This window comes from Metopolophium dirhodum, chromosome 6 (assembly GCF_019925205.1).
Source record: "Metopolophium dirhodum isolate CAU chromosome 6, ASM1992520v1, whole genome shotgun sequence".
NCBI lineage: Eukaryota > Metazoa > Arthropoda > Insecta > Hemiptera > Aphididae > Metopolophium > Metopolophium dirhodum.
Genome location: NC_083565.1, coordinates 23,840,456 through 23,868,184, shown reverse-complemented (window position 1 = coordinate 23,868,184; position 27,729 = coordinate 23,840,456). Strand labels below are relative to the sequence as shown.

General features: G+C 33.3%; 1 protein-coding gene and 1 long non-coding RNA gene across 4 annotated transcripts; one reads left to right on the top strand and one right to left on the bottom strand.

Moving 5' to 3' along the window:
- Positions 1 to 2,579: 2,579 nt before the first annotated feature.
- On the bottom strand, positions 2,580 to 4,806 carry LOC132947553 (tigger transposable element-derived protein 4-like). Its single transcript, XM_061017856.1, has 2 exons — positions 3,411 to 4,806; positions 2,580 to 2,638 (listed from the first exon to the last, which is right to left on the bottom strand). Exons 1-2 carry the CDS (start codon positions 4,804 to 4,806, stop codon positions 2,580 to 2,582), a joined length of 1,455 nt encoding a protein of 484 aa, XP_060873839.1.
- Positions 4,807 to 17,457: 12,651 nt separating this feature from the next.
- Positions 17,458 to 26,745, top strand: LOC132947484 (uncharacterized). Of its 3 annotated transcripts, none has more exons than XR_009664929.1 (4): positions 17,458 to 17,575; positions 25,093 to 25,292; positions 25,978 to 26,025; positions 26,565 to 26,745. It is a non-coding gene; the product is annotated as an uncharacterized LOC132947484 (long non-coding RNA). The 3 variants fall into 3 exon arrangements; XR_009664930.1 differs by having other exon boundaries at positions 26,562 to 26,745; XR_009664928.1 differs by lacking the exon at positions 26,565 to 26,745 and having other exon boundaries at positions 25,978 to 26,550.
- The last annotated feature ends 984 nt before the right edge of the window (positions 26,746 to 27,729 follow it).

The following is a 27,729-nucleotide window of genomic DNA, read 5'->3' as shown; positions in this document are numbered from 1 at the left end:
GTCGACTTCCGCGGCGTCCAGATTTCTGTGACTTTCGACCCGCTACCCGTGACGTCGGACTCGCTTCCGGCGACGGCCGCTCTCGTCCCGGCACGGTCAACTGCGTTTTCGAGCACCAATGACTGGCTCGATTTGCCACTGCAGGCCACTAGTCACAGGGCGGTGCAAGGTCTGCGGTCACGGAAGATGGCTTCGCTCGAACTCGCGCAGAACGCTCTCCGAGGACTGCTGGCCGTCGACTTCCGCGGAATCCAGATTTCTGTGACTTTCGACCCGCTACCCGTGACGTCGGACTCGCTTCCGGCGACGGCCGCTCTCGTCCCTGCGCGGTCCACAGCGTTTTCGATCGCCTGTGGCCGGATCGAGTTGCCGTTGGCCACTGGCCGCAGGGCGGTGCAAAGTATGCGGTCGCGGAGGATGGCGTCGCTTGAACCAGTTGAGAACAGCGCGTGCCTGCTCGCGTTGGCCGACGAGCGATGCGCAGAGATCGCGCTGCGGGAACTGCTGGCCATCGACTTCCGCCTCGTCCGGATTTCGGTGACGGTCGACCCGCTTCCCGTGACGTCGGACCCGCTTCCGGTGACGGCCGCTGTCGTTCCGGCGTGGTCCACGGCGTTTGCCAGCGCCTATGGCCGGCTCGAGTGGCCTCTGGCCACTGAACGCAGGGCGGTGCAAGGTCTGCGGTCGTGGAGGATGGCGACAATGGAACTATTAGACAACAGCGCGTGCCTGCCCGCGTTGGCCGACCAGCGGCGCGCAGAGTTCGATCTGCGGGAACTTCTGGCCAACGACTTCCACGACGAGAACGCGACGGAAGTCACAACACCGCAGGCACCCGCGCTGCCGCCCAGAAAATCCGCTTGGAAGCGGTCTAAGCGTTTTATAGTTAAATGTTTAGTTAACGCGGCTCGAACGTTGTGTTTTTGTCGGAGTTCCGTCGAAATCGATTGAATTATTGTTATTAATAATTATAATTTTTATTTGTAATATTTGATAAAAATAACTATGTAACTATAACCTTTATAACATTTTTTCTTTGTATGTATTTGTTAAAATTTAAAATCATCTATCATTGTATAATCATGCCTTATTGCACCTATTTCTTGTATCCAAAAACACTATACCATTATATTGTTATCATATTTTATCATATTACCTATATGTACCTAACCTTTATAAAATTTTTGCTCCGTATATATTTGTTAAAATTTAAAATCTTCGATCATTGTATAATCATACCTTATTGCACCTATTTCTTGTATCCAAAAACACTATACCATTATATTGTTATCATATTTTATCATATTACCTATGTACCTAACCTTTATAAAATTTTTGCTCCGTATATATTTGTTAAAATTTAAAATCTTCAATCATTGTATAATCATACCTTATTGCACCTATTTCTTGTATCCAAAAACACTATACCATTATATTGTTATCATATTTTATCATATTACCTATATGTACCTAACCTTTATAAAATTTTTGCTCCGTATATATTTGTTAAAATTTAAAATCTTCGATCATTGTATAATCATACCTTATTGCACCTATTTCTTGTATCCAAAAACACTATACCATTATATTGTTATCATATTTTATCATATTACCTATGTACCTAACTTTTATAAAATTTTTTCTTTGTATGTATTTGTTAAAATTTAAAATCTTCTATCATTGTATAATCTTACCTTATTGCACCTATTTCTTGTATCCAAAAACACTATACCATTATATTGTTATCATATTTTATCATATTACCTATGTACCTAACTTTTATAAAATTTTTTCTTTGTATGTATTTGTTAAAATTTAAAATCTTCTATCATTGTATAATCTTACCTTATTGCACCTATTTCTTGTATCCAAAAACACTATACCATTATATTGTTATCATATTTTATCATACTACCTATGTACCTAACTTTTATAAAATTTTTTCTTTGTATGTATTTGTTAAAATTTAAAATCTTCTATCATTGTATAATCATACCTTATTGCACCTATTTCTTGTATCCAAAAACACTATACCATTATATTGTTATCATATTTTATCATATTACCTATGTACCTAACTTTTATAAAATTTTTTCTTTGTATGTATTTGTTAAAATTTAAAATCTTCTATCATTGTATAATCATACCTTATTGCACCTATTTCTTGTATCCAAAAACACTATATCATTAAATTGTTATCATATTTTATCATATTACCTATGTACCTAACTTTTATAAAAATTTTTCTCTGTATGTATTTGTTAAAATTTAAAATCTTCTATCATTGTATAATCATACCTTATTGCACGTATTTCTTGTATCCAAAAACACTATACCATTAAATTGTTATCATATTTTATCATAATATTACCTATGTACCTAACTTTTATAAAATTTTTGCTCTGTATGTATTCGTTAAAATTTAAAATATTCTATCATTGTATAATCATGCCTTTGAACCTATTTCCTATATCCATCGATTGTATTGATGGATTTTAATATTGTCTAAACTTTAAATGTGTACCTATTGTAAATTGTAATATACCTAATATTGTTGAATTGTAATTGATTTGTGATATCTATGTACCGTGGTAACCTTCTCCCGTCCTTCGAAAATCGTAAGACGCGTTGTCCCTATCTACAAAGTGTTTAAAATTAGGACCGGTATGGCGTCAAAAAATACGTTGAATTCAAAGTGATATATACCATCGTATTGTTACGTATTTATTTTTTTGTTACAATATACTTTTATTAAATACAACCTAGTTTTTAGCTATTTGAAAATAAAGAAGGCTAGTGTCATTTTGATTTATCAAAAATAACTTAAGACAATTTACAAAATTTGAAAAATTTCTTAAGACTATAACTAGTTCACAAAGAGTCAAAATATTTCCGTTCGTGGAAAATGCCAATAAAAGTATATGGTAAAAACGGTTGATAGTTTTTGAGTTACACCAAATCAATTTTTTCAAAAAATTCTCAAGTAGCGATTTCCTTATTTTCTTATAATTTATTCAAAAACTAATAACCGTAGACAATTGAAATTTATATCATAATATGTTTATTTTATCAATTAAATGTCCGTACATTTTTAATTTTTAATTTGTAATTACAGTAAAACTCGCTTAAGACGCTCTTTAAGGGACCAGCTCTCTAAAACGTCTTATGCGGGAAAGCGTCTTATGCGGGAATGAAACAAAATGATGTGGTTGAAATATCGAGTTTATTTTTTTATTATTAAACATAATTTAATGAGAAATACACTTAAAAATTAATTATAATTACGATATACATACATACTTATATTTTTGTGCTACTGAATTTAATTTAAAAAAATATTATTATTACATACATATTTTATTATTGTTTATTAAAAAAATGATCTATTTTTGATTGTTTAAGGTTCTGACAATGTGTTTCAGCAAGAAAGTTTTCAATTTTATTAAGACAACCTAACATTTCTTCGGAATTTTCAACACAGAATAATACTTTCCGAATTTCCGATAAATGTTGCAAACCAGTAGTTATTGTAGGAGTAGATACTGGAAAGTCTTGATCTTCTTCTTCTTGATCGTCGTCTTCTTTCTCATTGTCCACTAAGTTCGTATCAGCGATTATTTCATCTAAAGTCCGAGTGCTACTGGTTACGAGTTCATCATCTACTGTTGCATAATCAGCAAAATTTTGCAGAAGCTGAAAGTCCTCTTCTTTTAAAGGTGAGCTATCAGCCTGTTCAGAGTTGTTCAACATACCAAATGCAGCTTTCCGAAAACAGTTTATTATTACATCTGGTTTAATTTCATCCCAAGCGGCACTAACGTAATGTATGGAGTCCAAAACGTTAACTTTAGTTGAAATTTGGTTGGTACTCTCCATGTCTCTCAAGTACCGCTGAACTAACTTTTTTCGGTACTTTTGTTTTATCACTTTAATGATACCCTGATCTAGGGGTTGTAACTTAGATGTAGTATTTGGTGGAAAGAAAACAAGTTTTATATTGGTAGTAGGGATATCTTTAGGGTGAGCCGGACAATTGTCGACGAATAGAATAATTTTTCTCTTTTGTTTACCGAAAAATGCATCTAGCTGTTGAATCCAGTTTATGAATAGTATTCCTGTCATCCAAGCACGACTTTGAGCAAGGTATTCACATGGAAACGTACGAACATTTTTGAAACAGCGAGGAGACCTACTTTTTCCAATGACGACCAACTTCAATTTATGGGTTCCGGTAGAATTTGTACATACTAAAACCGTGAGACGTTCCTTGCTCAACTTTCCACCATGGCATGTCTCATTTTTAAAAACAAAAGACTTATCTGGCATAAGCTTAAAAAACAATCCGAATTCATCAGCGTTGTATACATCGTCAGGAGCATAGTCACGCAGTAATGAAGGCAACACGTTATTTTTCCATGAAGCTATATCATCATTATTAACAGATTCAGCCTCACCTGATATTTGCCGGTACACAATGCTATGCCTACTCCGAAATCTATCCAGCCAACCAGTCGATCCACTAAATTCGGTTAAGTTGAGACGTGCGGCAATCTCCATCGCCTTTTCCGTGATTATACCTCCATTTATTGGATAATTTAAACTACGAGCTTGTTGAAACCACTCCAATAAAATATTTTCCAACTCTTCATACTTCCCGTGTTTTAATTTTTGTCGTTTGCTGCCACCTAACAAGCTGCTTTGTTCTATTTCATGTCTGTTTTTCAATAAAGTTCTTAAAGTGGAAGGAGGTATCCCCAGTTCATTAGCAATATCTTTTTGTTTTTTTTTTCTCAGCCAATCCTTCATCGTACTTTTTCAAAATGTTGAGTTTGTCCGAAATCGTTAGCGCTTTACGTTTTATACCACTAGCCATAACGAAATTACGGTTATACACATGCGAACGAACAGCACTTACTAAATCTCATAAGACGATGAAATACAGTAAAACTGTTATAATAAGTAATGATAAAATAGGTATAGCGATAAAATAAAACGATAAGAACACGTATAATACTAAAAATTCTATTTTTATTTTCACAAAACTACTAAAATTTATCGTAATCTGCTGAAAAAAAGAGCGTTTTACCCGATTAGACAGAGAAAAACTGAGCGTCTTAACAGGTGATTTTTACATTGACTAGTATAGGAAATGTCTAGGGACCGACTAAAAACAGCGTCTTATGCGGGAAAGCGTCTTAAGCGAGAGCGTCTTAAGCGAGTTTTACTGTATTTAGTTTTTTTCTATAAATGTCGACAAATTTTTATTTTTTAGGTCAACATGCTTGAAAAATGTATACATAAAACTGGTATATTGTTACTCTAGCAGTTGAAAAATATTAAAAATATATAGCTACAGTCTCTTTTTATAAGCATTTAAAGTTCGAGTTTTGACAAAATTTTATATTTATTTGTAGTCAAAAATTTATAAAATGTTCAACTTTTATAGGTAAAGATTGAAAGTTTAAAACAAGGTTCCACGTAATTAGGTTATTATATATAAATGATATTATCCACAATAATATCATAAAATATACTTCATAATTCACCTTACCGGCTACCGTATTAATAATAAGTGATAACTGATAACAATATAAATATAAAATAAAATATCCACACTGACAAACCGTCTTCGCTCGGAATCGTTTTTCTCATACAACGATAATATTATTATATCAATTCAAATTCAACACTATCCGTTACAGTGACCCACTCGTAACCTACTGTACAGCAGAGCAATACCTACTTGTCAACCCTTCTTTTTTTTTTTTTTTGGTCTCTTAAGACTTTGAAATTCCGAGTTGTCACTGTATAATATGCATTGTACTTGTGTCTAGTACAAAGTCCCTTTAGTAAATATATCAAAACAATTTTCAAAACGTCTACGTGTGTACGTATCTAACACAAAAACGTAAACATAATATTATTGCAGCGACCGTTCGGGCGGGGGCAGATCAGCAGCACATCGTGCGAGTGATAATTCGTCTATAGACACTTTCGAAAATAATTTCTCCGCACCACAAACATGGAAAAACACACACGCACACACTTCACTTGGTCTGTTGTAGGTCTTAAAACGTCGACGCGTCAGACGTCCAAAACGCATGCAGACGGACACATAATACGTCTGGTGCGGAATAATATACGCGTAGGAGATAAGATAATATATATATTATATAGTCACCTATTATATATATACATATAATATGGCTATATATGCTATATTGTATGTCTTGCAGGGGTGTCGTCGATTTTTTTTTCGTTGTTATCGAATATTGTGCAGTTGAAGTGTGCGCGTCCCATAATATGATAACCGACCCAACCCAAAGCAAGAACATAATGTGATGGGGATCGAAGGGGAAAGATCGATTTATTTGGTCAACGCGTTTGAATGAAACGTCTCGAGTTATATTATAGCGAGCGTATATACAGGTAGAATAAATATCTAATTTCAACTTATTATGAGACGATGGTCGGTGCGTCTGTGTTATAACTGTACCTGTATATACATACAGGGTTCGGGACTTATGTGTACTAATAATTTTTTAAGAATGCGATTAAATTAACAGAAAAAAAAAACTCGAAAATACTACGCATCCGATTCTTTTTTTTATGCAATAAAATTATGAATAAAAAGCGTGTCAGTGGATGTCGCTCCGTTGTACAGTAGGTTACAAGTGGGTCAATGTATAATGGATTGTATTGAACTTGAATTCAATGATATATAATATCATTGTATAAGAAAAATGATTCTGAGCGGAGACGGTTTGTCGGTCTGGATTTGTTATATTGTTATTATTATGTTGAATTATATTATATTATAATTTTTCATCCGTTGCTACGATGATAAACAATAAGCGTTAAAATCCCATTTTTAGCGGTTTTTTGGAATTCGTCGGTAGTTTTTCCCGTGGCATAACTATTGAGAAAATCGAAAAATGACCTCTTTAAAGTACCATCTTGATCCAATTTTCTAAAAGTTAAGGTGCTATAATATGTTGAAATTGAAGCACTCCTTCTGGTAGACAAAAAAAATTCAAAAAATTAAAAATAAAATAAACACCATTGTAACATCGCTCCGCTCAGAACCTAAAATGTATAATTAAATAAAGTTGAAATATTTATTTATTATTATTTATTACTTATTAGGACTCGTGATTTATTGCATACCGCCGCAGTATATCTATATATATTCTATACAAATGTTCTGAAAAGTTACTTACAATTGCAAGCTTTGGAATAACTTGCTGTAAACATTGACATATATTATATATATATTTGAAAACATTGACATTAAGTCGTAGGACCGCCAACTCCACCCACTCCATTATTATATTACAGTTCGTTTTAAACAATTTATTATCCAGATCACGAAATTGTCATGATACATAATACATGTTATATTATAACAATAAATATGTAAAATTCACATCGTTAAAGAGATGGAATTTTCCAAAACTATATTAACCTATATATAGTATAGTACTATATAGCATACAGTCATATATAATAGACTGCAGTGAGTATGGTAACGCAGTTTCATAATAATAATATGACTATGTACCTATAGTTTATAGTTTATGTACCGCAGAAACGCACATACGACGGAAGCGAGTGGCGTTAATGCGTTATCGAGGCGCCTATACCATTAAAATATAATATTATATAATATATTATATTATACTATTATTATATTATATCGTATAGGAGGCGTATACGTTAAAATGCACCAAGGTACGACGAGGAGGAAATCACGAGGATCACGTCTCGGTTTTCCATGAGACTACTCGATTTACGCCCTTAAAATTTTACGATATACCTAAGATGTACACAATATAAAATATATAAAATATGTACACCCAACCGAAGTATATAATAATATAATATATATATATATAATACGACGTTACAATAACGTGCTCCACTTCACGGGCGTACCTATGTGATTTTATAACGTATACCTACATAGGTACCTATAATAATATTATTAAGCATTATAGAGTATAGCTACGCGTGTCTATATATATATATATATATATATACAGTGAAACTTCCATATAACGAAGTCGAATAAGCAGCAAAAAAAATTCGTTATATGGAGGAATTCGTTAATTAGAATTACGTATTTTTTCAACTTTTTTTTAAAATTGAATTATGTATGTATGTAAAAAACAACATCAAACATCATATTATAGTTTAATTTAATTTTTAACCTTAAATGTATTTTAAAAGAAATAATCTGTAAGTTTTGTTTGCTTATTATTTTTGAAAATTGTCCTTTTCTCGTAAAAAGTTTCTATATCGTCAAGTTTTAAAAAAAAAATCGGGAACATTTGCTTCTTGTCTAAAACCATTTCTTACCACTGATAAAGCGTTTAATATTTCTTCTTCTGTGAGTTTGAATGGTTCTACTGCATGTTCCTCTTCGTCGTATTCTTCTTCAAATTTATCAGGATTTTCTTTTTTTCAACCTCTTCTACAATACTTTCTTCAGTAGGTGTTTCATATACGGCAATATCTTCATCAATTTTCAAATAATCTTGTAAAGTAACGCCATCGCAGTGAACTAACTCCCATTCTCGTTGTACATCTGGTATTTCGATATCGGTTTCAATAATTTCATTTGTAAACTTTTCCAAGCTTTCGATACCTCAGAAATACAATCTCACAGAGTAATAATAATTAATACAATTTGATAGTGACAACATTTACAAAAACTGGTTTTTATCAAATAATTATTTCGTTATATAGAAACATTAGATTCATTATTTGGAGATACATTTACGTGTAATTATTATAAACTAATTCTATTCGATTAAACAGTGTATAGGCACAATCAACGTCAACAATAAACAATACTATAAGCTAACCTAACCTAACCTTTTTTTTTTTATAGCCAACACAGTATAATCTCAATGTTATATGCGACATAGTGTTTACTGTTTATACGTCATAATAATATAATAATAATAATAATGGGGGACGGAGTGGCCGAGCGGATTCAGGCGTCGGTTGCGAGTTGCGACGTACACCGGTTCGATGCCGGCTGCGAGTGGCATTTTTCTTCGGGCAAGTCACGGTGTCCGGAGAAAAGTGCCACCACCGTCAAAATCCCCACCCGGGAATGGCAGATACCAACGGGTGTCCAAATCAAAAATTCAAAAATTAATGCACGTGTTTAGAACTTACAGTACCCTCCCCCACAGTGAAAACCACGCAATGGCCTAAGTTGCCGCGGGTTAAATAATAATAAAAAAAAATAATAATAATAATAGGTATATAACGTCATTGAAGGTACTTCTGCAGGTATTACTTGTAGATATATACAATAGTATATTGTGTGGCAAGGGCTGGAAGTGAGCAATTTCAGTCACGGGCGACGTGTGTAGCCGCACTCGTGGGCCGCATTTCACTAAAGACTGAATTGCCTTCCCACACGAGCCACACATACTATTGTTTGTCACGCCTCTGCGTTCATCGATCACGACAATTCGGCAAAGGTAATGCACTATGCAGGGATATTCTATGTAACAACTAGACACTAGACTATATTCTACAAAAACAATTTAAATGAAAGAAAATTGTTTGCTCGTCATACAGGGAGGTTATAATATGAATATAAGATGTAGCCCCCGATGTAGATAACCTAAAGTTTATGTTTTGTAAGGACCGTGGTATAGTTTTCAGTGCTGCCCCAATAACTTATTCTAGAGGGGGCAAAATTTTTTTTTATCCCCAACGATTTTTTGACAGCTGTATGCATACAATTTATATATAAATTTATCTAGTTAAGTCTCAACACAAATTAATATGACATTCTGGTAAAGTTTTCTCAGACCCACATAAAAAATAATATATTGTGGATTTGTGTTTAACTTGACTGAGAGAGAAAATTATGGACGATATTAAAAAATTAAAATGTTTAAAGCTCAAAAAGAGTCAATATATTTTGAATGTCTTGTAGGAAATATCTTGTAAGGAAAATGCTCATATATTATATAAAAATGTTGTTAAAATATAAAGTTTTCACGGTTATTCATTTTTGAGTTACGGCAGAAAGACATAATCGATTTTGTCGATAACTGGTTTTGTGTAAAAATTACTTTTATATTTGTTAATTTTTTTTTTTTTGTTTTTTACGACGCTTTTGGAAATTACCGAGAACTTTTTTACTTTTGAGTTTTGACCCAACAAAGAACCAACTAGATTCACTTTCCTATCAGAAAAGATGCTGAAGTAGAAATTTGAACCATTTTTACTGTCATAATAGGTGATTTCAAAATAAAAATGAAATATAAAAGCACTAAAGCACAAATCGTTGTAAAATAAAATTCATTCTCATGTGTGCCGGGGGGCCATCACTTCCGCTATTTCAGTTAATAGGTACTAATTGTTTTATCACTTGTAAAATAAAAATTGTAAATGTACTGTATTATCAGAGATTTTTGACTTTTTACACAATACTATTGATTATTAGTACTAGAATTTATTTATTAATGGTAGAACTATTAATTAAATTATTAATTAGTTATTGGCTATTTCTAATGTCATTACACAGTAAACACTGCACGCTCCGACACACTAGGAAGTCATCTTTCTTATATTTGTACAATATAGTTTTATACTTAGGATTACAATTACCCACCAATTTCGGGGGTACACCCACCCCTTAAAATAGGTGTGGCGGCCGCCACACCTAATACATGGGTTCGGCGCCACTGAATTAATATACATAATATATCATTAAAAAATGATGATATAAGATTAAGTTATATAGGTTAAAAAAAATATAATGAATTTCAATTATAAAAACAATTAGAATAATAAAATATAATGAAAGGTTACAAATAAAAAGATTTTACTACAATTTTAATTCTTACTTAATCAACATTTAATTGTATCCACCTTCATCTTCATTGTTTGAAGATTTTTCATCTTTCTAATTTTTTCTCGTTCACACTTAGGACACACATTTTTCTCTTTATAACAATAATTGCTATGGAATAATGATTCGCAATGGCGACACTAGAATAGTGTATCGTGTGGCAATGGCGGGAAGTGAGCTATTTCAGTCGCGGGCCGCTGCCCACGTCTCACCCAAGACTAAAATTGCCTTCCCGCACGAGCCACACATACTATTTTTTGTCACGCCTCTGCGTTCATTGACCGCACTATCACGGCAAAGGTAATTCAGGCTCGGACCTATGCAACAACCAGACTATTCTACGAAAACAATATTTCATGAAAGAAACGATTTGGTTTTATTTATTTTAAGCGTCATGCATGGAGGTTATAATATATTATAATAGGATGTAACCAAAATTATGCGGGGATCCATGCAACAACCAAATTATTATACGAAAACAATTTCATGAAAGAAAAATGTTTTCGCGTCATGCAACTATGCAAGGAGGTTATAATATGAATACATAAGATGTAACCAAAAGTTTATGTTTTGTAAGGACCGTGGTATAGATTTCAGTATAAATAATAATTATTATATTAAAATAAAATAAGAATAAAAAAAATGTAACCAAGGCAAAGGCAATGCATTATGCGGGGATCTATGCAACAATCAAATTATTATACGAAAACAATTTCACGAAAGAAAAATGTTTACGCGTCATGCAAGGAGGTTATAATATGAATACAAGATGTAACCAAAAGTTTATGTTTTGTAAGGACCGTGGTATAGATTTCAGTATAAATAATAATTATTATATTAAAATAAAATAAGAATAAAAAAAATGTAACCAAGGCAAAGGCAATGCATTATGCGGGGATCTATGCAACAATCAAATTATTATACGAAAACAATTTCATGAAAGAATAGTATATTGTGTGGCAAGGGCGGGAAGTGAGCCATTTCAGTCGCGATTTCACCCAAGACTGAAATGGCCTTCCCGCGCGAGCCACACATACTATTTTTTGTCACGCCCCTGCGTTCATGGAAAAGGTTATGCAGGTATCTATGCAACAATTATAGACTATAATTCTACAAAAACAATTTCATGGAAGACATTTTATTTTATTTCAAAATTACAATTTTCACTTTGTATTTTTTATTATTGTAACAGATAAGATTATTATACAAATTGCGTGAAAAAACTTACTAACGCATCGTTCGATGCACTTATCTATAGGAACAGTGCAAATTAAATATGTTTAAATGTTTATGCGGCATGCAAGGATTTTATATTATACATTTAAGATGTAACCAAAAGTTTATGTTTTGTAAGGACCGTGGTATAGATTTTAGCGTCTGTTTGTTCAGAGAACACGCGTGATATTAATTGAGCTCAGTACTCTTGGGGATTTCCATTTTACCGCCCGGTACTTTTGGGGATTCCCACTTTACCGCCCGCTGGACGGATTAAGAACGCTTTCCAACGCTATCGAAAACTACACTTTCAACGCAGGCGTGACAAAAAACAATTTTATTAATATTTTATGGATATCAATATAAAAATGTTTTATTCAACATTATTTGATTATTTAAGAAGTAGATTAATGACAACATTATTTGCATACAAGTGGAGGATTTCAGTGTTCAACTTCCCCAACTAGTTTATTTTTCTTATGTTTTTGTCTAACACGCGCGACATAGGATTTTAGACGAGTTCTTTGCCTAGTATACCAATAATTTATCTATAATGAAGCAATAAGAATACTAAAAACCAATTTGAATTTGTCGTCAAGTCTACTTGAAATCAACTTTCCCACATTCTTGATTTTTTGATTTTAAAACTTGACTCTTTCAAAAATTGAAATTAGACTATTTATAAATACTCATTTAGATGAGTAGTCAAAATAATGCATCGATTTTCTACTTCAGTATCTTGTTCGATGAGAGAGTGAATAGTGTTGGTGCATTGGGGAGGTCAACATTTAAAATTCCCAATAGTTTTCAAAAGCGCCGAGAAAAACAACATAAAAATTAAGGAAAAACGGGAATTTTTACGAAAGATCGATTTTGGTTTTTGACTCTAAAACTCTAAAAAAAATGAACGTATATACATGAAATTTTCACTGGTCGTTTATATTTGCATTTTCCACACACAATAAAATTATCAAAATATTTTGATTTATTTTGAACTCTTTAGGAACATTTTCAGTTTATAAATTACAAATTTAAATGAAATGTCTTAAAATAAATAATTTTTTTTGGACACTAGAAAACCACCACAGTCCACTCATAGATAGCCTATACATGTACCTACAAGACCAATGTATTAGTGTCATCCAAATATCCAATGGCGGAAACTATAATAATATATAGATGCGAAACCGGCGGTTCTATACGACCTAACTGACGTGGTAATCGTCAAAGTAAATATCAACTTTTGGGCTTGATGAGGAATTCAAGCTGACTATGACACGATACGAACGAACTAACGCCGACGCGTAGGTATTACAATTATTATTATTATTATTATTATTATTATTATTATTTATATTTACCTGTCTCTACAATAATCGTAGTCATTAACTAATTATACTGCAGTAACTGCAGGCTGCAGTCTTTTGAATAATAATATAGATACATTTTACTTTCATTAACATCACTATGTATAATGTCAATATATTATATTATGATATAACCGTGCGCCTTTATTCAGAAAATGTGAAATCCGCGTGTGCCAATTAATCGTCTTGTTTATAAAACCCAGATTTCCGAGTCACAATTAACCGCAGCGAATGAGCACAAAATTAAAAATGGCTTACTGATTAATATTTCGAAAAGTATGAAAGACAGCACGCTATTATAATATGGTAGGTAATACGTTCAAATCGTATTATAACAGCTGCATAATCGCCATATATACGGACTATACGCGCATTATGGGTAATTACGAAAATCAAAATTCAAAACATATTTTCGTCGGGTCACATAAAATGATTAACCCGTACGTCGTCGGAATATCCGGATCATCCGACGGATAACATGTAGGATAACTTACGTGTATAATAATAATAATATATTATGTGTAGGTACACGCGCGTGTCATGAATCCGGACACCATCGGTTACACCACTAATTATACTGATTACCGTGCAGCAGCGAAGAGAGTTTTGCGGCGCGTGTTTCGAAAACGGTCGAAAAAATCATGACGAAACACAAACGGGTAGGTAGGTATGAGCTTATAAATTCTAATATAATATCATAGTAATATGATCACAACAAATTAGATTTCATTCGAGACTGCGGTCACGCGCGCGATTATAATATATTATAATAGAGGGTGGGAGACTTTCGCGCGTACTCTGCTGCGGATCGCGGGTTATATGTTAATAAACCTAAATAATATAATATATCAAATATTAATACGTGTTGTATGATATTATGCCATCATCATGACGTAGTTCAATTAGAATTCAGCAGGTGCAATAACGTCTTTCACTGGTCTAATAATTATAATCGTAAAGACAAATTGAGTCATATAATAATATTTGATGCCAATCGCTTTGCGGCTCGCGTACCTACCACAGTGGCGGTTTTGGGGTTGAGGCAAGTAACTGCCTCACTTGTAATTTTCAGGAAAATAAAAAATATTTGTTTCTTTATATTGGTATTTTGTACTATTTTGAGTTTTAAAATTTTAATTGTATACTTTAATTTTAAATTTTTATCTATATATATTTCAGACATTAAATGCTTTAGAATTTAAGTTTAATAAACAACAATATTGAATATTATTGTTTTGTACAGACTTCAGAACTTGTACAGTTGTACCTACGAACGCGAAAATAGGCTGCGCGTCGCTGTACGTAATTTCGAAGTTAATATAGTCGCCGTTTCCATTTATTTTAATATTAAAATATTCTGCTGAAGTGCTGATATCGACAGAGGCGGTAGCCGCCGTCGCCTAAGTTTGTGTCTACGAACACACATAATATTATTGTAATCTCGTAAGATAGTGTGAATAGCGCATGCGCAGACCGCCGCCAGAGGCGACTAAAATCTACCGCTCAACGATATTATAAACGTCGGCCGCAGGGTACATAAATTGTTGTAGCCGCGCTACTTGCTAGGTGGGGGGGGGGGGGGCTGTACGCTGTTGTAACCACGATGTAAGATACACAGCCAAAAACTTAAACACAAATACTTTGATCTTTCTTAAATATATATTCATAGTTTTTTAAATAGGTAGTTAATTTATATACTATTGAAAATAAAATAACATTTTTTCAGAGAACAATAAGAAATTGTACTTAAAAAAAGAAAAACATATTGGAAATATATCTCATCGTCAGTTTAACCGACGAGTTGCTAAAGCAAAAATTAATTTTCAAAATAAAACTATTCCTGTACTAGATTTGCAAGTAAGATAATTTTAACTACATAAAACTTCAATACATCAATGATGTATCACATTCTCTATTATGTTAACTATGTATAATAATAATAATAATAATAATAATAAAATAGTTTATTTTTATATTTTTTATTTTAATTTTGTTTTGGGATACCAATAATTGTTCAATTCAAAATGCACAATTAATAAAAACTGCAGAACTTGATAAGAGCCTGAGTATATCTGAATCATCTGAAGCAATTTCATATTATCAGACATTTGACTATGTAAGTAAACTAAGGTTTTAAAAGTAATTTATTGTAATACATTTTTTATTCATACCTAAAATCACTGAGATAGATAACATAATATACTGGAGCGCGGACTCGGTTTTTTCTTGTAATAGCCAGTGTAATTTTTTTTTTAGAATCTTAAAAGAGTTCCTATGTTTAATATTTTGTGATAATATTTTGTAAATTTTTGGACCAATATATAAATAATTTAAAAGAATGAATTCCTAATAATTGTATAATAATATAGTACCAGTGGCGCCGAACCCATGTATTAGGTGTGGCAGCCGCTACACCTATTTTAAGGGGTGGGTGTACCCCCAATATTGGTGGGTAATCGTAATCCTAAGTATAAAAATAAATTGTACAAATATTATAAGAAAGATGATTTCCTAGTGTGTAATAATCCATATATAATCTATATAAATAACTAAATATTCAGAATTCGTGTATAGTAACCATAGACATATTAATAAATTATTACTATTTATTAATATGTCTATGATAATAACTTTTAAACGACGCCCGCGATCGTGTGCGTGCGGGTACGTTTATTGTTGCTGCGATGTTGTATACGGGTTTGGACGACCGGCAGGCGGCAGCGTCGTCCGTACGGTAAAATATTTATATTTTACTATAATATTGGGTAATTTATTTTTAAATTAACAGCGTTGACGGTTGCTATAATCGCTATTATTATTATTTTAATTTCCATTTTCTACCGCGACTGTATAAAAAGTCAGATGCATAAAAAAATAGATCTATTTTGTCGTGGTAAGATGTATATTTTCGTATATTTAAATAATTTGTTATACTTATAGCTACCGCTATTATATTTAAAGTCGCACACCAACCACCAGCACCCACGAACCGCCACTGATTATTATTACAATGTGTATCATGATAGCATAATAGGCGTGCGCAGACGTGCCCACAATAATTTTGAAAACAATTATTAGATACGGACAAATGTTTTAAAGATATCAAATGCACTAAAAATATTTATTTTATTTTATTGTTCATTCTAATAAATATTACATAACAATATATAGATATACAATCTTATAATGATAATCGACGTTTAAAAGGAACGACATTTTTGAATTCGTCAATAATTTCATTAATTTAATTTACACTTAATTAATAATTAGGGCCCTTGTCGTTTTTCGTGAAGGCACCCCCAGGCACCCCCGGCACCACCAGTGCGCACGGCTATGGATAACATTATAATATGATTGCGTAGCACAATATCAAATTGCACCGATGAAAATCGACAGGATAATCCCACAGTTTTCATCGATATTGCACAAGTTCGTATTACCGAGTTGTAATCGTAAACGCCTTTATTATAATATTATAGTATTCATTTCGTCTAGAAAAATAACACAATATTATAATATATTATTATGATATCGTCTCCATCGGCAGCGAGCGGGTTAGGGTAAACAATATTATTATGATATATTATACACAGTGGCGTATTTACGAGGGGGGGGGGGCAGAATCTCTCCAAAAAAAAAAAAAATTCTTACATATTTGCAGACCCCGGATTATGTAAGCACGCGCGGACATGGTATTTTCCCGTGAACAAAATATTTCTATGAAATATAGTTTAAAATTAGCCAACGGTCGAACGATCAAAAACCCGCCGCCACGCGTAACTAAACTTTTCCTTGTATTTACCCACTTTATAATATACCCGTATTAGATAAACATCAATAATTCTCGAAACAGTCAAAACAACATTCTTATCGCAAGGAATTGACGACTCACATCATTCTCCAATAAACTATTTCTATAGGACAGTATAATAGGTCGCTATTATAAATCTATTTGAATTTTTGCTTTGTAAACAAGGCAATTGTCGTAGAATCATTTACTTCGTGTTTGTATTTCGTTACTGAACGTCGAACGACGGTGTCGCGCGTCGGCTACAAGTGCGAACTTCATTAATTTTCTTCAACAAAATATATTAGATCTATTACGTAATATGTAAGTACCAATTAAATATATAATAAATTAGTTTTGGCTATGGATAGGCTATGATGTCCATTTATAGAAAATATTCTCTCTTACCAAAAGACATTTTAGATGAACTTTGTAAAAAAAAAGACGCTTAGATTTTGTACTTTAAAATTTTTAAAATATAATATAGTATAACAACTATTTTTTATTCTTATAATCTATTAAAAACTATTTCTTTATACCTATCTATATTATGTTGGAATTATTGGACCACCCCCAGAAAAAAATTGAAAATACGCCACTGACTATACATTTATACGTTGGCGTAAGACTGCATACAATAAGGCGATATACGCAATGTCCTTCACGAACTCCGTACAACAGACGTATTAATATTATGCTTTGCGCGCGCGACCCCTAAACGGCAGAGGTCACCATATGACGTGTATTATAATAATAATAATAATATAATAACAATATTATTAAACATTACTATAACATACCATAGGTACTATACTATACATACATGATACAGATGTAAAATATAAACTTTATTATAATATTATTATGTAGGTATATATATTACGTATGTATAATATATTGTATACGCCGGATGAGGTCGACTACGGTTATTACGATTGTTATAATATAATTTTTTTACGAAACAATGCGCGATAGCAGGCGATGATCCGTATCTCGACCGTTTATAGATTTCGGCGTACACGACTTAAAACATGTTATTATAATATACACACACACACACACGTAATAATATCCTACAAGTGTATTATAATATAATAATATAATATGTGTAATATAATATATCTACGGGGTGATCCATTTAACGTAAGACACTCGTCGCAATGACGTTTTCGAGAATCAATTTTGGAAAAAATTTTGAACGACAACATAATAATATATACCTTTACATTTTTTGTTTTCGAAACAGAAATTCGGAGTATTTTGACAAGAGTAGTTTATCAGTTATAACAGTATAGCCGTACTAGGTACCTACTCTATTTGGAGCTTATGGACGAGCGGAGTATAGTATACCTCCATTTTGCGTGTTACTCCTGTACCGCACTCCACTCCGCTCATCTTTGGGTATACTTTAGATACATATACAGGTGGGTAAGTCGAAAACTGCTCGTCCAAATTCGATATTTATGTGCCACAGAGTACTCCGATAACACATTCGCTGCTCCGTAATAGGCAAGAATAATTAAAAACGCGCGTTGCCGTTCAAAAAAAAAAAATAGTATGTAACCTAAAAAAACGATATAAAATAGTAAAACTACAACTTTTTTTTTGGAAAAAATCTCGAGTGTTTTGACGACTTGAAATCGTGCGAAAAAAAATATTTTCAAAAACGTCAACCGTTTTCGAATCGATAATACTCTTAAATCGATCACCCGGTATAATACGATAATATTATTACACGCACATAATATTACAAGCCACATAGCGACGACTCGCGGACAGTGCTCACAGACGGCACCGCACCCTCGTCGGATCATTCCCACGGCCCATTCATGTGCATAGGTGTACGCCGTACACACATCGCTGACGAGCCGCGAGGCTGAAACAATATTATTATTATTATTATTATTTCGTGTTTTATTCATTTTATTTTTCTCCGTCTATAATATAATAATATATAATACGATCCGTCTCTCTCGGTTTTAATTAATTCCGTGCCCGCACTTTGAACCTTATGCGCTGCCCGCGCGCGCCGCCGACTCGAGACCACGACGACGAAGACCAGTATTATTATTATTATTAGCTACGATAATGGTACGATATTATAATAATATTATGTCATCATGATATTATTATTATTATTATCGTAACATCCGATATTTGTACGCATTTCGTTACTGCAATCTCGCCGTCCTTTTTTCCGTGCGAATCGTATAGAGTTAGGTATATATATAGGTAGGTAATACCATTGATTAAATATACATATTTAGTATATTTAATCAATGGTAATACTGTATTACTCATATATTATATGATCACGATTCGGACGAGCGTTATAAATGTTAAAATAATCTGACGGTTTAGTATTTAGGAGTTGTTCAACTTTATATTTTGCACAGCGACCACATTGTATACTGAGTGACAAGTGCTTATATTTACAGTTGTTGGTAATCAAAAAATTAAAGTCAAACTATTATAAAAATCGACTATTGCACAAAAAGACAGGAAGCTGTAATATACCTATACACTATTTCCGGATTGTCTAAAAAACGGCGAATGTCTGAATAATAATATATAAAAAACATGAATACATAAATATTTTTAAAATACGATAGGTACGTTAAAAACCTCAAACTCATAGAGTTGTTCCATCTGCGAAAAAACACGGGAAAGTGTTTTGAATTCGATGTCCCGATTAATTATGTGATTAGAGATTTATCTATATCTCCGCTCTAAACTTACAAGTTGTAACAGGCTGTATTATTTTTTTTTTTGAACTTGAGCCCGGTAACTTTGGCTATTGGCTATTGTAGGGATTATGGACTATGGTTGGTTGGGTTGGTACGGTTGACGGTTGTTATGGTAGGTAAACAAGTAACAACACGCGTGACACGTGTATGCAGTGTGGCAATGTTTTTGCTACTACGAACCCGAGTGGTCACCCATCCGGGAACTAGTAGCAGTGGACGTTACTTACTCTCAATCACATAGCATGTGACTGATATCAGCCAACGCGCCGCACCAAGCGCCAGGCTGTATTTATAATCAGGTGCATGGTAATTATTTAATTTTAGATTTTACAATAGACATATTTTGTTTATCTAAATCTTAAAAATAGTCTCTACTATATAGTCAACTACCCTTTCCTCGACATCATCATCATCACCATCATCGCCTAACCATCCTAACCTAATAGCTCCTAACCCTACTTTGGCCAAGGGGAAAAATACTATTAGGTCATTAATCAATTTTTATTTTATATTACTGATTCATTTAATTGGCCATATTGATATAACAGTACGTTTTTATGGAAACAATTTTTATTTTTTTTATATAAAAAATAATAACAGCCTGCTTAGTGCTTACATATTTTTAATTTCACGATTATCAGATCGAGAAGAATATAATTTACAAAAAATTTCGGCGCAGAAAATAATATAATAATATACCTATATATATTGAATTAACTACAGTGTTTTATCAATATGCGTACATAAGGTGATCTGAGTAGAGGTACGTATCTATGCCACTATTATAGTGGCATGCGTCCCAAAACTGACTATAGGAAAGTCAGTGCATATTTACCTAAACCTATAACCGTTTAAAATTTAAATTCCGCACACAATCACATGCAGTGTCGATAACGCGTAGTTTGCGGATTTCGTTCGTGGGTACTCGGACAAATAATAATAACAACAACAACAGTAATACAATTCGATCCTATTATAATAATAATAATAATGATATTATATATAATTGCACAAGAACAAATCGGATAAATTGCGTTACATCCGTGCGTGAATATATACATAATAATACATCTGTATATGCGCTCACGTATGAACACGTGATATTATAATAATAATAATAATATATACAATATTATATCGTATAGTGTGCGAGTACGTATTTTAATTATTGTTTTAATATATACGGCACCGCTCGCGCACAAAATAATATATTATGATATACGCGCAACAACCTATACCTGCAGTATACCACATCCGACCTATGCCTGAACCACATCGACCTACCTGCGCAGTGCACGGGGGAGGGAGATGGATTTGAAAAAAAAAACTGTATTAATCACGTAGTTTAATTAGTGTCGGACGACGAGTGAAAAATAATAATATAACAGTAATGACGGTACCCCCCCCCCCCCTCCCCTTTCACCTTCACACACGGCACACTCGAAACTTCAAAACCCTCCCGCCCGACCGGCATGCCTCCGCCCTTACAAGCGATCGCGCGCCAGCTATAATATTATATTCCAATTATATATTTTATTCGTCAATTTGCGCGCCTCGAGAGGCTACCTGCGTACATGTACGTCGTAAGTAAATTACTCACACACACACACATACGTATTATTATAATGTGCGGTGAAAATCGTGTGATGGTGTGGGAGTTGCAGTCGTATGGGATATTATATAGAGGTATATGTTATTATTATTATGCACAATCTAGGCGGCGGCGGCGGACGTCATCCCGAGATGACGTGAATTATGAGCTCGACAAGTGTCCGACGACGGCGGCGGCGGCGTTTAAACACGCGTCTACGCGATGCGTTTCGGCAAGGCGTTAAAAACAAATCACACATCGGTTTTATAGTAATAATTATCGTATAATACTGACGAAACTATATGAAAGGCTATGATGGGCTGGTATGCATAGTGAGGGTACCTAATCGGTTACTGGTATACAGTGCGGTACCGAATTGGTTACCGGGCACCGCTCTTATTATCCCCGCAGGGCACTGCTGCAGGACGAATCGGTTCCGAAAAGGTATTTTTTTCGCGGTCAGCCGAATCGATTCCCGTTGCCGTTCGTTTCCGTTTCCATGCTGTGTTATGATATCAACGAGAATAGTTCGAATACTGTCAATTTAGTAGATCATCGACTCACTCTCGACATTTCATTCCTCCAAAAACTCATCTATGTTTAATGTTTATCACCATTGATTCACTACCCTCCCTTCACCACTCATACATTTTAGAGTACCATTCGGGAACACTCGTAATTATATCACACAACTATAATAAGACGCAAGCATATAATATTATCATTGTTCTAACAGATAAATAAAATAAATTATTACTAATTCTACGCGCTGTAGTGTCTTAAGGGTTCCGCCCACGCGCGCGACACAATAATAATCATAAAAATCACTCTGACACACTGATAATAATAATAATAATATTAATATAACAATCTTTCGTTATTAGGCGTGGGAACTAGTAACTACTATACAGCTGGTATTAGGTACCTACGTACAGTTGTGTAGGGGGGGGGGGGAGAGGCCAAGGGGCCATGCGTAGAAAAAGAATTTTATTGACCGCGCTTTTATACAAAAAAAATCTCCTAGAAGAATGAAAGTTTTAGTTCGGACTCGGGTACAACAATAATGTATATTGTTTTAAGTGGGCAGTAATATAATAATATATTATGAATGAATATCAATAAAAAGTTGTTAAAAAACGTTATTTATTTCAGTGGGATGCAGCTGCAGAATTTAATATTATTATTAGCCAGCTAGCGCGGTATCTCAACTGGTCATACGAGTATAAAAATCATCTCTAGTGCAAACAATACGAATTTAATAAGGTTTTTTTATCACTCCCCCTCTCCTCCCCCCCACACAATTTTATAGAAATCCGTAGCCACTGCAGCAACCTACCTACGTCTGCACGTCTGAATCCGTCGTCTCCGAGAACGCGCCCTAATATAATGGCAGTCCGTCTCGCCGACCGATGTTATATTTTTATTTTTATTATTATTATTATTATATTTATGTAACACGTTTATCGTCGTCGTCCGGCTCGCGATTCTCCGGATAAACAGCAGCGTAGGTACGGCGCTCATTATTATTATTATTATAAATATTATAAAATAACTTGAGCGCGTCGTCGTAAATTTCGCCGCGTAAACACATATTATTTGCTTATTCGCCCGATCGTTAAACATCTCTCCGCAGTATTATCATCATAATAATATATAATAATAATAATATTATCATTATAATATACCTACCTACCTGTATATAGGTACTGCGGTCGCCCTGCCGAGAGGATAATATTATCGCGAGTACTGCAGACCGGGGGCGAAAATAATTAAGTTGGATAAATTGAAAAAATGAACAATCGACGGCGTCCGTGGAGCGAAACAGGAAACATAAAAATCGACGGTTTTTCTGTCGTATATAATAATAATAATAACCGCACAATATTATACTGCAGGGTGTGACCGCAGAAAGACCTGACAATAATGAAAAACCGATACCTACCATGTTATATAAAATAGTTGAAAGTGCATGAAAAAAAATTATGAAAGTTATATATCATGGGTAATGACTAATAAATGACTAATAATTTTGCTTGTGTATTGCACCCCTACCGACAGCAACCAGTAGCCGCCACTGCTTTTTGTCTATGAATGGGCGCGGTACGAGTAAAGTATAGTAATACGGTATACTAGTAGTAGTAGTCAGTATCTAATTGATTAAATAGAAGTAAAATTTGTTTAACAGTTGTAATTATTTCTTTGTATATTTTTATTTGGTAACTGATACAAACTAATATAATACGAGTATTATTCATGTGTTTTTCGGCATTTATTCGAAATCAATAAATATGATTTGAAAAATGAAATGGCTATCTTCAAAAATTCATTCTGTATAATACTATAAAACGTCTAATTTTGAACTCATTCAAGAAAATTTATCCAGACAAATTTTCCCAAATTTCTACAAGATGGTTCAAGTTGCCAATATATTGCCAATTTCTTCTGCGACATCCGAGCGTGCATTTTCTGCCAGGGGGGAGGCAAATAAATATCTACTTGAGATCTACAATGGATCAAGACCGTTTCGGTAATTTATCGATACTGGGTATTGAAAAAAGATGAAGAAATTGATCCTGAGATCATTTTAGAACAATTTACAGTCATCAATAAAAGAAAAATTAATCTCTAATAATATGTTCATAACAAATTTTATAATGCATATAAATATAAATAAAAGTTAATCTATTTTAATGGTGTCTAAATTTGAAGATTGTCAAAGTCCCCCACGGGTTACCTTTGGTATAATATTGAGGTGGGGCTTTAGTTAGGTTAGGCTTTAGTCCCTCTTAATATTTTGTGCTAGTTGCGCCACTCAAAATCATTTATTGAGATTTGTCAGATATTATATTACAAGATACCTATATAAATTGGTATTAATTATATAACCATTATGTGTTGATCATTCTATTAATATTTGTATTGCTATCAGTAAATAAAAAGTTTTTATATGGAGTTCCTAAATTTTGTAAAGTTTATTTTTCTTATAAGTCAATACACAATAATACTAAATAAAAATGCAGCATTATAATAATTATCATTGCAAAATAATAATAACAATAAACTATATTAGGGTATTGTAGGTACCAATGTAGGGTATTAATTACTATTAATATCGAGTGTTGGCTACAAACATAATAATATAAAAAAGGTTTATATTTTATTCATATTATTTTGTATTGTAAAAAAAATATACTATGCTGGCCAATTAATGTCCGTTATTATTATTTTTTTTTTAATCGTTAAAAGAAACAGACCTATTATATTTGTTTATTTCTTATTATTAATGTTTATATTATTCTTATAATTTTGTTCAAAAAATATTTAAATTAGTATATGTACATCAGTTTTTACTTTCATGAATAATATATTTTAATTTTTCCAATTACTGTTTTAATTTGTAATTTCTTAAAGTTTTCCAAAATTATTTTTAACTTTCTTTACTTTCCATTAATCTGCGAAGAATTAATTGTTCATTTTATTTTAAATATAAAACTTCGTTTTAGATTCATAGGTGCACAGATCAACCAGTGAATGCAATTGTTGTAAGCGAACAATGGCTTTTATTCATCAAAACACGGATTCGAAATAGTTGCATGTACTCCCGCAATATATGGTTCTTAACGATATGGAAACATATTGCATTTTTGAGTCGTCTTGACAGTAAGCAATTATTTTGACATGAGTCTTGGACGGATCAGCCAAGGTAAACTTTTAACAATGTATACCTAAATCTAGTGAGTAAGACAATTTTATGTATTTTGTAAATATTATATTATTAGTTATATGTATAATACAATAGATTTGTTAAAGTAGTAAGTATTTTAAGTATATATTGTATATTAGTATAATAATGTATAAGTAGGTACCATATAATAACTTTACACTTTTTTGATAAACTAACGCTCAGAAGGTCGTCAGTTGTGAATTGTGATAGTGACTACGAATGATAAATCAGCGAACAGAGGACTTCAGTGATTCGCGGTTGTAGATTGGAATAAAAATTGTCCACTTCGTCCCCGTATTATTATCGTATCGCGTAAAATTATGTTAATATTGTTTTATTTACTGTAATTTCCTCATCACTCGTCGTGGTGACAGGGTGCAGTCTTCGTCTCCTTACCAAACACATCACTATGTAGACCAGTGGTTCTTAAACTTTTGGTGATCACGGACCCCCGATGGAAGATATTTAGGAATCGCCGACTATACCCTCTACCAATTTTCTTTTGAACTATTTTTTTTGTTTTTACAAAATATCTCATATTATTATAACCAATATTTTAATAATCATTTTACATTACAAATCACATGTGTAGATAATTATAAGAACATACACATTTATAATATTATTTTGATTGAACATAATTGTTCACATATTTTTTCCACAGAGTAGACTATCGCCGACCGACATCCAGCACACACACGCAAACAAACACGTAATAATATTATTGTAAATTTTTATAAGGTGTGTCGTACCTCCCAATCGCCTTCGTACTTCTAAAAAAATAATATTAAAACGTATCTATTGTAATAATATTATACCTAATATATTGTGTGAGAGTTTTTTTGTTTTATTATATTATAACACCGTAAAACACGAATACGTTTTGTGAGCACCTACTGTTTATTTGTTTTGATTATTATGTATATCATCATAAGCGTCCTTCGATTAAACTTAATACCTAATTATAGTAATAGCTCGGATTTCAGCCGTATAATCTAACTATTTACAATATGATATTACTATGTCGTTGCTGATTAATTATTATTCCTTTATAATAGAGCCAGAAAACGATATTTTTACATTTTATCAATTGTTGGGCCAAAAATGAGTACTGTAATATTGTATTGTGCATCTTTCGGCAGTTTTAGTCCTGTATATTGTCATTATTATTCTTTCGTTATAATCCATAATATGTCGTGATTAATTTATTTTTTTCATTATTTGAATTATACCTATATTATTATTCAGCAGCATACCTATCAATAAGTAACAATACACACATCCACACATAAACCTACATACACCCACACACCTACTGTATACACTAGAACTCACTGGTTTTGGTGCGACTGCGACATTTTGTACAGGTGGTTAGGATGGAGGTTGATGAATATAGAGGATTCTGCAGTTGGATTAAGTGGTCGGTGAAATAGGAATCTGGTGTGCACGTGGATGTCAAATGTTAAACTTATGAAAAACATATGAATAAATAGGTAAACGATAATAAATAAAATATAGTATAATATTATAATACAATTAGAGATTTAATAATAGTAATAATAATAATAATATAGTTATAGTTATAGCATACCTATATATAGTATTAGGACAGTGTTGAATTTAAATAAGTATCCAGGGGAGGGTCCTTTAAATAATTTAAAATGATTGTTATTGTTATATCAAGACGTTTACTTAATTAATTATTTCCACCTTCGTCACATGGTCGTTATAAATCCAGGGGATAAAACCCAAAAACTTTACCCATTTTCAAAAATCCCATGCCTGTAATCCGCTTCCCGCGAACAATTTTACCCGGTTTTTAACGTAAAACCCATAAACCACATCAATTTGTCCCGCTTTTTTTTACCTTATACCCGTACCCACATTGTACCCGGTTCGGACGCGAAACCTGCAAACAATTTCACCCGGTTTTGAACGCAAAACCTATAACTCACATCGACCCGTTTTCTTGCCCTATCCCCTTATAGCCCGCTAGAAATTGTACCCGGATTCGGACGCGAAACCTGCAAACAATTTTACCCGGTTTTGAACGCAAAACCCATAACCCTCATCAATTTGACCCACATTTGTACCCCATACCCTTGGCCCGCTAAAAATTGTACCCGGATTCGGACGCGAAACCTGCAAACAATTTCACCCGGTTTTGAACGCAAAACCTATAACTCACATCGACCCGCTTTCTTGCCCTATTCCCTTATAGCCCGCTAGAAATTGTACCCGGATTCGGACGCGAAACCCGCAAACAATTTTACCCGGTTTTGAACGCAAAACCCATAACCCTCATAAATTTGACCCGCATTTGTACCCCATACCCTTGGCCTGCTAAAAATTGTACCCGGATTCGGACGCGAAACCTGCAAACAATTTCACCCGGTTTTGAACGCAAAACCCATAA

What these genes read in the sequence shown, in the direction of transcription:
- LOC132947553 (XM_061017856.1), bottom strand. Translation starts at nt 4,806, where the DNA reads ATGAAGGATTGGCTGAGAAAAAAAAAACAAAAAGATATTGCTAATGAA. An exon ending in CTTTCTTGCTGAAACACATT is followed by an intron (nt 2,639 to 3,410) that starts GTCAGAACCTTA and finishes AACACTTTGTAG; the next exon opens with ATAGGGACAACGCGTCTTAC.